This window comes from Cucumis melo, chromosome 4 (genome assembly GCF_025177605.1).
Source record: "Cucumis melo cultivar AY chromosome 4, USDA_Cmelo_AY_1.0, whole genome shotgun sequence".
Taxonomy (NCBI): Eukaryota; Viridiplantae; Streptophyta; class Magnoliopsida; order Cucurbitales; family Cucurbitaceae; genus Cucumis; species Cucumis melo.
The window spans coordinates 1,122,375-1,135,601 of NC_066860.1; the positions used below are offsets into that span (position 1 = coordinate 1,122,375).

The window sequence follows — 13,227 nt, forward strand, 5'->3', positions numbered from 1 at the left end:
AAGAAAAATTCTATCAACCACTAATTAGCTTCATTAACATTTCATAATCACATGAAAAAAAAAAAACCATAAGAATTGTCATTTGTTAGTAAAAATACTCCCGACGCTTAACACTATTACAATGTTACCCTTAATCCTTCGTAAACATAATTTGTTGAAATTGTTGAACTAAAGCTAGGACCTAAAATCCCATGGTTTCAAAGTTATCACCACATGCATTCCAAGTCTCAACTCTCGCCCAAATTTCTAATAGATTTCTACTCAAGTTCGAAAATATTTTGAAACAGTTGCAATAATGTAAATTTGGAAGAATATAGGTATTTTTCAAAAACGTCTCTCAACCATTTTGCCTCATTAACATTTCATAATCACATTATTAAAAAAATTACCATAGAACTATAAATATAGTATCTCATTGAATAATATATGTTATCTTCTATGCATTAAAATTTTGTTTATAAAGAAAAAAAAATCCCTTGAGAACAAACCTAAACAACAAAAAAATAACTACTCTGTTTTAGAAAACTCAATACATCACAATCAAACTGATAAACTGAAGAAGAGAAGAATAAAGTAAATAAATTAGATCACGGCGGCTTCGGTAAGTTTGGTCGATCATTAGATTCATAAAGCTCTGAAAACCCACCACTGTTGCCAGGATTACGTAAGAACTCATCAAAAGTCACACAACTTCCTGTCCAATTATGCCCTCTAATGATCTTAATCTTTATATGTTCTGGCAATCTCAACTTATGTTTATCTTCCCCTTCTCTTCTTCCTTTCACTATCGAATGTCCCGTTGAATGGCACCTCGAAAATCTCTTGAAACTTCCTGATTCCTTCTTCTCTTTCTCCTTCTCCTTCTCCTCCTCTGTTTTTGTTATACTCTGTTTTCCCCTCTCCCAACAAACAGAGGGGCGGTGATCTTCATCGGCATCGCCGTTGTCTTCGTCGTCTACGTCGTCATCAATTTCAATACTAATCGCATCTTCAATGGATTCATGATGAGAAATTCGGGGTGGATTATCAGTGTTAGAATCAGGATCAAGCGGCTTATCGGTAGAATCTCTAGGGGATTCAGAGTCGAGGTCCCGACGACAAACAGGGCAGGTTTTGTGAGAATCAAGCCAGAGATCAATGCATTCTTGATGGAAGACATGGCAACAATTAGTGAGGAGACGAAGGAAGCTATCGTCGTCGAATTCAAGCAAACAAATAGCACATTCTAATCCGAATTTATCACTACGAAACTCCTTGATACCGGAGTAAGGGAACGTAGGGAAGGAGTTGATGAGAAGAGGGTCAAGACCAGGAGGAGGAGCAGGGGCATCAGAGGAAGGGTGGAGGAGATTACCAGAAGGGGAGCGGCGAAGATTGCGAGAGTGAAGGAGAGAGTCCATAATGCAACGACAAAAGTAGATGGAAAAGAAGCCGATGAGGAGAAAGGCGAGGAGGATGAGAGTGAGGATAATGGTGAGAGGAGGAGTAGAATGGTCGTGAGTCGCAAAAGGGGGTCGAGAGAAATCAGTGGACATCGGCCGGAAAAACACATGGAGGGGGACGGAAGAACAAGAAGAAGAACAAGAAGAACAAGAAGAAGAAGAAGAAGAAGAAGAAGAAGAAGAAGAATGAGAGTTAATAAAGAAACTCATGTTGGTTTCCTCATGCTCGTTGTTGTTGTTATAAATGAGTCTTTTTTTCATTAATAGATAGCATTGGTGTTTAAGGTAATGGAGAAGGAGAAATTGAGCAACATCATCCACAATCACCATTTCCATAATTAGAGACATAATCCTTTTATACTCTTCCTTTTATGACCAAAACACAATCCTTTTTTCTCTCCTTTTAATGTGGCTTCTATTTTCATTTTTTGTTTAACATGTGTGGCTACTCCTCACACATGCAAACCTTCAAAGCTCCACCACCTCCACCTCATGCATCTCCCAAAAATTTCTCCTTTTATGACACACCCCAGGTGCCACCAAACCTTTTATTTTGTTTCAATAATATTGTCCAAGTTTATTTCAACCATACTTTTTAAGTTTCCATCACCTCACTTTCCCATTTATCTCATTTACTTCATTCTATGGGGTACCACATTTTTTATTTTGTTCAGGTTTATATGTTCTAAAGCCTCATAATTCATATGTTATTTAACAAATTATTTAATTACTTTATTTAATTAGTGTACAAATGTATGTGGTTGAGTTGAATCTTGTTTGAAAAATAACCCAAAACGTCTAGTAGAATATGGATAAAGGTGGATCACTAGAGGAGTAGATCTTTTAATTGAGAAGATTAATGAATTATTAAGAATGCCAAAACTAAGTTTAGTTCGAATGATTTCACCTTAAAAATATCATAATCATTCTCTTATCTAATAAGTATGGGACTTTAGTCGCATTTCTACCAACATAAACATAAACATAAAAAATCAACATGTAAAATAGAAGAAAACCAATTTGAAACAACACATATGAGAAATGAAATCCTACCATGTTCACCAATGAATAATTCATCATAGATCGAGATGATTTTGTCAATCAAGGATGACGGTACTTAACACTTAATTTGAAAGTATGTAGTTTCATCTCAAAACTAATTAACAATAAGGGAAGCAGTGCATCAAACTTATAAGAAATATGAGTTTTTTCTATTACTAAACAGTTTCCTTTATCTTACTAATAATAAATAGGAATGTCAGCAACAATTGCACAGAAAACATGTAAAAATGTTTAGATTTTGATACCAAACAGTTCCAAACTTGGTAGTAGATTTTCTAAAAATTTCATGGGGATTCAAACTCTAATATTTGTATGATTATAAAGAGGAAAGAAAAGTCATCCCTTTGGTTCCAACCCAACAAAATTCTCTGTTACCTAAAATTTCTTTTCTACAAACTGATTCACATCTTATGACAAAAACCCTTATTCCTACCTTTGACTATGTAAAGAAATTTCTAAATTGTGACAAGAAGAAGGTGTGTGAATTTCTTTTCTTTCTAAATCTTCCTATAACATTATTACCCCTAAATGCAATTACTTCTATAATTTGAAATTAATAAAGTGTTAAATTTCTTTTATTTACATTTATAATTTGAAATTAATAGTGTTAATGTTTTCTTATTTACTTTTTTTTTATAAAAGAAAAACGTTCTATTTCGAATGATTGTCTCAAGCACTTAAACACTTACAAGTTCTTGTTGAATCTTCATTCCATCGTATTTAATACAAAATTGAGCAAAAAAGCAGAAGTTTCAAAAACATAAACTGGGGTGAATGAGCTTATAAATTGACAATAGAGAAGTAGCTTTTACAAAATTGATGAAGAATATAGTTATCTCAAAGCACACCAAAGTCCTGAATTTTCATAATTAAAATCCAAACAACATTGAATTCAAGAAAGTTAAAACATCCAATATCAACAGCAAACATGACAAATGAGAGGAAGAAGGATATGAACGATGAACGATAACTGTAAAGAGAATATTGTAATCTACAACACATTATACAAAAAAGGGGAAACAATGTAACAGTCTAACTAACAACACTACAATGTAGGAACCTCAGCAATCACAATGTCAGTGTATAAAAATTGCTGCCCTGCCTCATTTGAAGGACTCATATTCCCAACTACAATAAGGTTAAAGATTTCCCAGAACACACAAGAATTAATCAATTATGAACTAAGAAGGGGTGGTGATGACATTCATACATTTTTCTTTTTCTTTAGAAGAAAAAAGATTACATTAACTACAGAAGATAACAACTCTAACAGATAAAGACCATATGCTTCAATTTTCTCAAACCTCGGAAGTGAAGTGGGGTTGGCGACGAGAATATGAAAAGAACCGATCGAAACTTAACCCGAACAAACAGAATCTTCATCTGCCAAATGCTTATGAGAGACCAAGTCCGTCACAATGCCTGTTAACTATGGAACTTTTAAGTTCTCGTTATTCACGTTCAGCGACTACTTGGATACCATATTATTCAATGTCGTCAATCCAATCACCATATATCCGACTGATTTTATCGGGACCCTTCCACTTCTGATGAGTTCTCTGCCCTGGCCTTTGAATTACAATGGTTGACCTCTGTGATGGAACCACCACATGGTAAACATCTGAATGAGGTACTGAAGGAACAGAAGCAACCAAAGTATCGCCGGGAGCTTTTGGCAATACGCCCTGCTTCGGGTCAGGAGGCGCAGCTGAAGAGTCTCTAGTTTCTGTCTCCATAAGCCCACCGCCATAACGGTGCAATTCTGTGGTTAATTCAAAGTATTAAATCTAAAAGCACTAAAACTAAAGAACTCATTCAACGTTCCTTTTGAAGACACAACAATATCCTAATGGCTTAACCGACTCAACCTATATGGCTATATCAGAATTGACATGAATCAGGGTGACTCAAAGAAACAAAAGCATTAAAAATCATGGGAAGGCTAGTTAGATATATGCATGAGCATGACAACAAGTTCTCATAAAAATACTCAACCTATACTTTCTGAAAACACTCCCCAAGTAAAATAGATTCTTTTTTGTAGTCAATTGGCAAGATGTATTTAATGAACAATAGCATTATAGAATCTTAAAACTTTCCTTATATTCTCCAAAGTCGTTTAAAACTCCAGATTGAATCAGAAAAAAATCTTTGCTAGAATATTTAACAATGGTATCTACAAACTCTTCAGTTGATTTCAGAGTCTTGCAAGTTAAAAGAAAATCTCACATTGTTAAAGTAAAACAATACAGAATTAAAGAGGAAGTAACGGGAGTAAATGGACTTGATTAAAGATTTATGCCATATGCAAGTGGCAGACACTAAAGAAACAAACTTAGGCCACACATGGAACCATTTTTCTATAAAATCAGAACGAAAGTCAAGCAAGATTGAGCAGAGGTAACCATAACCTATAGGGTATCATAAGAACAATTTCTTTCAAAGATATTAGAAAGACTATCTTCATCCATGGCTTGGGCCTTAAGTGTTGAGCACTGACAGACTAAGTGATCGAACAGCTATGGAAATTGTATACTAACAACCCAAGTAGTGATTTCATGTAGATTCCATTTAGTCACGCCAACAATCATTGAGAGACTGTAGAGACATAATCTTTCTTTATTGGAACATTTCCCTTTAAAATGTAGTTTCATATTACAAATTTACAATCATTTCATTACCAAAAGGAGAGATAGAAGAAACTATGAGGGAACATACCAGCAGCACCATGAGCAAAATGGCATTTGTTCCCAAATGGACAATATCCTGTCAACTCCCACTTGTTACAAATCCTTGTTTTCCAATTTGAAGGCTTTGTGTTGGATCCATTTCCTGAACCACCACCACCACCACCACCACCACCACCACTGTATCCACCAGGACCCAAGCTTATTGCCACACTCTCTCGATTCTTAGACTGCTCGTCATGAAGAAACGTACAACTATCCCCATATGGACACCCCTCCTCTGTGTAAAACTTCTTGCAGTGTCGACCTTTATATGACCTCTGCGATTCAGAACCAAAATTCGATGTCCCAAGCGAAGGAATTTGAAATTCCTCCCTTGGCTCCGACAATACCGCCTTCTCTTCCTCATGGGCGGCCACAATTTCCTGCTGACAAGACTCAGTGCAATAAGGAACTCATGATATTGTATTCAACCAATTTTGTAACAGAACTAAACTACCCCAACTATGGATTTCAACTATCAAGCTAACAATTAAAGAGAGCAAATAACAAAAAAGAAAAAAATCAACTATTAACTAAGAACCAATCCTAATACCTGCCAATTATGTGGTGGTCGCCTGAGTTCCTCAATGCTATGAGCGAAATTGCAATTTGTGATGTAAGGACAAGTTCCAGCACGGAATTTGCAGCAAAGTTTGGTCTTGAAAAACATTTTCCCTATCGCTTTCGATCGATTCGAAGATGTAACATCCTGTGAGCTTCTGGATTTTTTGTTTGGGGGTTCGCTACCGGACCGGCTTTGAGATTGCCTTTGATCATAACTCGAATTAGAAGGCGTATCAACAGACCCATCACCGCCATTGTTCCAAGCTCTGTATTCATCTTCTGTAGCCCAAACTTCCCCTGGCCAATTCTCACTGCTCGTCCCAGAGATCACATGAACCACGTTTCCTCCACTATAATCCATTCCAAATAATCACACCCAACACGATAAAAGAAAAAACCCAGAAATTATTACTTCCAAAAAGCTACAAAATCGTCACACAAAACAAACACCCATAAAACCCTAATTGCAGAGACATGGTTACCAAAGGTTTCTCCAGCTTTGGGAAAATTTTGAGGAGAAATACACAAATGGGTTTCTTCAAACTACAAAGAATAAAAGTTCCTGGAAGTTGAAAGGTGAAAAATTAGGCCACCCCATTACAAAAATGGAGAAAAAAGAAAAAGAAGATCAGATCGAAGAGGAGAAGAAATGCGAGAACAAAAAAAAAAAAAAAGTTAGTAAGAAGATGGGAGAGATCTATGAAGATGAAAAGAAGAACAAGTGAGCGAAAAACAAGGGTGGTTGGGAATTAAAAATGGAAGGAAAATAGATAAGAGTAATAGAGGTTAGATTTGAAGTGCGATAAAAATGATGAGAGAACTTGTAAGAAGAAAGAACAGAACAGAGAAGGATTTCCAAACTCCCCCACCCTATAAATTTTGTAAATAAAACTAAAAACTTCTCCTTTTTCCTCTCCAAATCTCATGCCTTTGTCTAAATTAATGATATCCAAAGATTACAAAAAGCCAATAATGATAATAGAAGTTACAAGTTTAGTTCTAATAAATTGAGTAGTGTTTAATAGATTCTCTTTTAACTCCTTTGTTAAAATTTTGAACTTTAAATCATGTTTAAACATCTTTTAATTTAATTTTCAATTTGAATATAATAAGAGCAAGTTAGACAAGTTAATTTTTACCTAACTTATTACAAACTTGACAAAGACTAATAAATATTTGAACTTTCTACTTATGTCTAATACACGTATTCAAAAATTTCAAATTTATTTAATTTACTAAATCTTAGAAATCTACCCTTTCAATATTTGGTTGAGTAGAAATGAAAGTTTAACTTTTCAAACAAATATATATAAATACATATATATAAATATAAATATATATATATGGATATAAGTGAAGTCTATATTGTGCCAAAAGTTGGAGCAAGTTTGAAGCTTCATCTTCCTTAAGGTTTGAGATGAATATAAAGATGAGTTTTGTGTGAGTTTTGTGTGTGTTTGTGGCGTGCTTGCCTAAACTTGCTCCCTACATGTCATGAGAGTTGTTCTTATCATTGCTTGTGGAGTTGTTTGCTATTTCATTATGGCTTCTTAATCAAGTATCCATGCTCTTTTTTACCGCAACAAAAATAAACATATTTGGTGTTTCTTTCTTTGCAAGCTTATGAGATCTTGAATCTATTGGATGTTTGTATCTTTGTCCTGATTACTTCTACGATTCGACATGTACATAATCATCTAATTTTTCTTATTGTCATACCTCTTCTAGTTTTTAGTCTACAATCCCTAACTCGTAAGTAATGGTGATATATCCCTTCCTAACTCGTAATGATGATGTGGGTATCAAAATTATCATTTGTGATTCTTCAGTCGAGCCATTGAATTCCTCTCCTTTCAGTCGACCCATTTAGACCAATTTAGAAGCTGCTCGTGCTATGGTATCGGAATTCTCAGTCCTTCGGACGGGTGCAACAGCAATCCAAGGACGCATACCCAGACGGAAACTCAGTTCCCACTCTCGACCGGTGATGGTATGTTAGGCTCTATAAAGCTCATTGTCATATTTAATGGACCTTAAGAGATTCCAGTTAAGATCACTTTTGTTGGCTACCGGATCCATGTTAATGTTTTTAATTCGTATCACCAACAATATAAAAGAGATAATCTACCAATGAACTAAGTTATTTTGACAATTAATGTGCTATTAAATTTTCAAAACAATATCGATAATTTCAATTATAAATAATTATGATTTTTATATTAAGGAAAAAAATTGCAATTACAACTACGTGCAAGATATTAGGTAGGTGTTGCCTGTCACTTTTCTCTTTAGGAAAAATGATAGATCGTTTTTTCTCTAATGAATTTAGTTTCGAACTAGTTTAAACTCATCTCAATTGATTTACGAGTACAACTTTATACTAAATAAGTAGAAAATGGTGGAAAAAAAATAAGAAATTGTCTCCACTTTTTTAGGACATACTATTAAATTAATATTACACCATGGCCAAAGAAACAAATAATCCATATTCAAAAAAAAAATATTTGATTATGACATAAATTACTATACAATAGTTAAAACATTTATTAGAAAAATTATTCATAAAACAAAGGACATATGGGTTTTGTAAGATTATGGCAAATTTTAATGCAATAAAAAGTGAAGACCAACACATAAAAAACTTAGTACCAACCAATGAGAATCAAACAAACTACAATCACACATGGCTTTCTATAAATATCTTTGTTTGTCACTGTCTCCCTGACTTGAATGGCCAATTTCATTTTGGTTGTATTTGTATCACACAATATTTGTAAAATAGTAGTTAGAAAATATATTTTCAACTGTAGGATGAGAAGTAGAAACTACGACGTACATGTGATTTTCAAATTTTGACATGTCAAGTCAAATATTGTTAAAAGAAAGTACGTCTGGAAACAATAATACACTTTGAATTTGTGAAAATTAATTCTACAAGTTTCTCCTATTTGACAATTATAAGACAAAGAATCAAACGTCAAAAACTAATCTTAAAGTTCGTAGTATATTTTCGCCTAAAAGAGGTATAAATATAAATTAAAAAAAAAAAGTAGCGAATAGGACTAATTAGACAAAAAAAAATCAAAGAGTATAATAAAATCACTAAAATAGGCTTCATTTGTGAAGAAAACAATGTCTTCACCGTCGAGCAATACATTCTATACTATGAGAGAGGGTAAAGTTTTAATCTAGTGAAAGTAGTATAGCAAAAGGAAGAGTAGATAACGCAAACCAACAAACTCCATCAAGATATAGTTCGTCTCCATGGTGAAGAAAATTAGAGGAGATGATTAGTTGCCCTCATATTTTGGATCAGCCATCACATAGTGAAATGCTATTACTAATACAAATATAAAGATTCCGAGAAAATTTGCGAAAAAGCCGAGATCTTGATCATCAAACATCTGTAAAACAATCAGGTTAAACATTCATCACAATTCTTTAAACAAGTGTTTTACACAGGATATCAGCTTGAAATAAAGCTTTGTATCAGATGGACTATGATATTATTAACAAATGAAAGAAAATTTAAGAATTCAAGGTAAAACTAACAGGTTTCTAACATTTCTCAACTCTTGCATTCAGCAGAAATTACGGCAATCCATAAAACGAATTGAAAAAACATATGGAATGTGCTTAGTTTCTTGGCAACTCCAACAAGAACAAAATATTAGCGAAAATGATCTCTAACTCAGTTTTTATTCTTTTCCACATCAACTTGAGTCACGGTTTTTTCTTTTGCACTTCTACAATGTATAACGTTGTTTCCTTGGCACACTCTGAACATACTCTAGGAACTTGAAAGTTGAAAACGAGTACTCATACGAATATTCTAGAACTATTACTACAAACAAAATGTAAGAATCTTAAATCTATCAGCATTTCATTCACATCACACATTGCTTAATACATGTTGTTCCTCGTGAGGATTCTCTATCAATTAAGGTAAACTTCTAACAAGAGAGAGGGAGGTAAGAAGTTGGCTAGGGAACTCAAAAAGTTGCTTCCATTTTGTTCCGTTTTGATAATGAAGTGAGGTGGATTTGAGGAGTGTAAGAACAACCAAAAATATCATCAAATGCAGATCAAAATAAGCAATTAATTTTTCGGAAGCAGAAAGCATAGTGCTCGTTCACAATAAAACGAAACAACGGTGCTCTCAAAGAAAAATCCAATCAACTCAGGACCAAGCTCACCACATGTTTTACTAACACACACACACCACACTCCAGAATTCAGAGCCATCAAACTAATTCAGAACTTTAGGTTTCAATTTTCATCAGATTAATCCTTCAGAACCCCAAGCTCTTTTTTTGGGTACAACAACATGTAAAAGTTGAGCAACCTGGAGTTGGAGAATCCAAGCTATGATTTGATCAAAATTACAATGCCTTAACTGGGTTAAGATATGTCAAGCTTAGTTAGCATACTATGAAAGTTGGAACTCCATGGCATAAATCTAAGTTACCCTTTATCAAAATGGGAAATTGCGACCAGGATATAATAACTCTAAAAACCCTCTGAAAGCTAAATTAAATAAACCCTTAGACCTTATACAATCCAAACAGCGCTACACTATAAATGATCAAGAATGTTCAATTCCAATCGGTGTTACCAATTGGGAAGTCTCGTCTTAGCAGCTATACAAAAAGGGGGGAAATTATTCATAAAAAGGAACCCAACAAACAGAATTCTTAGGGTTTGTCATTGGATTCTGAAGGGAAATTACAAAGCTAAGCTGGGTAGATCTGGATGAATTCAACAAAATTATGAAATAGAAATCCATGGACCAAGTGGAGAAAATGTAAATGAAAAAAAAATAACAGAAAAGAGATGAATTTACTCTGATGAATCGTTCGTTGAGTTTGGTAATTGCTGGAAAAGAAGAGGAGAAATGCAGCGGAGAGAGCGTGGTGCGGTCAGCGATTCAGAGAGGCGGGAGCAAGGGATTTCGCGAGACCGAAACTATAATTCTTTTGGGGTTCCCTTTTGAAAATATTGCATTCTTTTGGGGCGATTTTAAATATTTGCTTATTTATATTTATTTAGAGTTCACTTGAAAGTCACCTTGAAAATCATTATTAATAAATTCATTTGGAAATTTGGAAAAAAAATTCATATAATTGAGGAACACATAAGTCTGGCTAAAGTTGTGAAGAATAATTATGTAACAATTGATATAAGTTTTTGATAAATATGGTCAAATTTAGAGAAACTTTTTAAAATATAAGATTTGGTATAAGATTTGAAAAGATTATATAGTATTTGGAAAGTTCGATGGAACTTTGGTATTAACATTGGTTAAGATTTCACAAAGAAAACCAAAATCATCTATAACATAGTAAAACTCGATGGTCATTGGTCCATCGTGGATGAAAATGCTAATATTAGCATCTTAACATTTCTAAATTATGACTTTTTTGAAATAATAATAATGTGATGTAGAGAAAAAAAAATGTCTACCGGATGGCAATATTCATTTTTTCTTTCAACAATGCTTTTTCATCTGTCAAGAACTTTGACAACTTGTTATGAAATCTATTCATGAAAGGCTAAGTTCCTCCTCAAATCTCTCCAATCCTTAGCTTTATGGAAGACTGAGTGCCTCTTCAATCCTTTGTGGAAGGCTTATATAATGCACTCCCTAAACGGTAGAGCCAACATATATAACATGGGTACAAATTCAACAACAAAACTTCCACTTTTGATCTTTCAAAGTATCATATAATAGATTCAAGACATTCTTGCACTCTGAGTGTCTTCCAACCATATGATTTTGAGGTATAGTATATATAAGAGTTTGTACGGTTGATCATCTATAATGTAAATCATATGCTTTCTAAAGCATACTTTTTGCATTAACAGTGCCTAGCATCACATTATAAGAGTGTGCAGGTCATTGCATATGCAAAAACATAAACAAAACTAGAAGTTCGGATTCTTTTTCTTTTCTTTAAGAAAGTCATCAAAGGCAATATATATTAATCACCAAAATAACAATCTAATTAGCCCCAACAACACAGAAAAACCAATCATAATAAGATGGACTCATATCAGAGAATCACAAGATGACAAAGTAAATTTGGCGAAAGTATAAGCTACAACATTACAATTATACAAGGGGAACACATTAACTTCCTAATATTTAATCGACTAATAAGAGCAACAACTTCAACATAAAGAATATCCCATAAGAAGAAAAAGAAAACGAGAGAGAAAAGATGGACTAAACCACAAAATCCAAAATTCCATCGTACTCATTTCCTCCGCAAGCCATAAACCATCAAGTATAGCATAGATTTTCCCCAATTTAGTTACAAAAGAAACACGCTGAAAACATGCATCCACAACAATAAGATCACCCACTCATTTTGCACCACACAACCCCATTCTGCACCACACAACCCAAAACCCAACCCTGATCTAGACAAAAAGCAAGTAGTATCCACATTCATTTTTAAAACAACTCGTCTCTAATGGATATCATCGACAAGGCCTCAAAACCACCAATTGAAAACTCCGCTTCAACACAACAACTTCCTCCAACCATAGAAGTTAGATATTTACTATAGAATAATTAGCTAGTGATCTTATAAACCATCATGGATTGGTCTAGTGATAAAAATGAGTCACCTTCCTAAGGAATTGTGAGATTATACGAGCCTTTTATAATAATTACCATTAACTAATAATCCATCGAAGATTAGAAACTGAGAACCTCGATAAACTATATTTGAACACCTCAATTTGGCTGTTTGTAATTCATGAAAAATTTGGGGGAAGGAAATACTGCCCATGTTCAAAGGGACAGGTTTCTTTTTTAATATTATAAGAAATAAACATCATGTCCCTTTGTTATTTCTTAAATGGATATGAATGGTGTGATGATGTAAATTCATGAACCTCCATTGAAGTACTAAACATAAAGTTACTAACATTAATATTTTAAATTTTACCTTGAATTATTGTTGGAGCTATTCTTGTAAATAGATAAATAAAAATATATCATTTAGAAAGGAATTAGGAAAGTCAAAGTTTTAGAAAAGTGTAGAATAATTAAGAAAATAATTTGAATATGCCAAATGGCAGAAGAAGAGTATAACCACGTGAGAAGATCACACGTGGGGATAGATGCGCACATCCATCCATCCGTCGCTTGCACGTGCTTGCGTATCCCACGCTTCAGACTTCAGTTAGCATTCAAATCCATAGCATTTTCCTTTTATTACGATCCAAAAAAACATAGCATTCAAATCCATCAACCAACCCAATACCTCCAATTTAAAATTCTATTTCAATATACCAAAAATTTTTAAATTGAATTTCCAATCTTAATTTATTTTATAAAATTAATTGAATTAAATTTATACGTATCTAACATTTCACTTTCTTTAATTTTTCGTAGTTGAGTTGATTTATGTTTATTGATA

At 33.7% G+C, this 13,227-nt stretch overlaps 3 protein-coding genes across 6 annotated transcripts; all 3 read right to left on the reverse strand.

Annotated features, from left to right (window-relative positions):
* Positions 1-429: 429 nt before the first annotated feature.
* On the reverse strand, positions 430-2,079 carry LOC103503555 (RING-H2 finger protein ATL29-like). The gene has a single exon (XM_008467764.3). The coding sequence runs from the start codon at positions 1,788-1,790 to the stop codon at positions 588-590; it is 1,203 nt and encodes a 400-aa protein (XP_008465986.2). The 5' UTR covers positions 1,791-2,079; the 3' UTR covers positions 430-587.
* A 1,378-nt stretch (positions 2,080-3,457) lies between these two features.
* Positions 3,458-6,723, reverse strand: LOC103503556 (zinc finger CCCH domain-containing protein 12). 4 transcript variants are annotated; one of them, XM_008467765.3, is made up of 3 exons: positions 5,787-6,723; positions 5,223-5,619; positions 3,458-4,266 (listed from the first exon to the last, which is right to left on the reverse strand). In XM_008467765.3, the coding sequence occupies exons 1-3, from the start codon at positions 6,156-6,158 to the stop codon at positions 3,989-3,991; spliced, it is 1,047 nt and encodes a 348-aa protein (XP_008465987.2). In that variant the 5' UTR covers positions 6,159-6,723; the 3' UTR covers positions 3,458-3,988. The 4 variants fall into 4 exon arrangements, with proteins under 4 accessions (XP_008465987.2, XP_050939454.1, XP_008465989.2 ...); XM_051083497.1 differs by having other exon boundaries at positions 3,458-4,230; positions 5,223-5,616; positions 5,787-6,688; XM_008467767.3 differs by having other exon boundaries at positions 5,223-5,616; positions 5,787-6,688.
* A 2,163-nt stretch (positions 6,724-8,886) lies between these two features.
* Positions 8,887-10,810, reverse strand: LOC103503558 (dolichyl-diphosphooligosaccharide--protein glycosyltransferase subunit 4A). Its single transcript, XM_008467770.3, has 2 exons — positions 10,641-10,810; positions 8,887-9,201 (listed from the first exon to the last, which is right to left on the reverse strand). Exon 2 carries the CDS (start codon positions 9,199-9,201, stop codon positions 9,088-9,090), a length of 114 nt encoding a protein of 37 aa, XP_008465992.1. The 5' UTR covers positions 10,641-10,810; the 3' UTR covers positions 8,887-9,087.
* Positions 10,811-13,227: the final 2,417 nt, after the last annotated feature.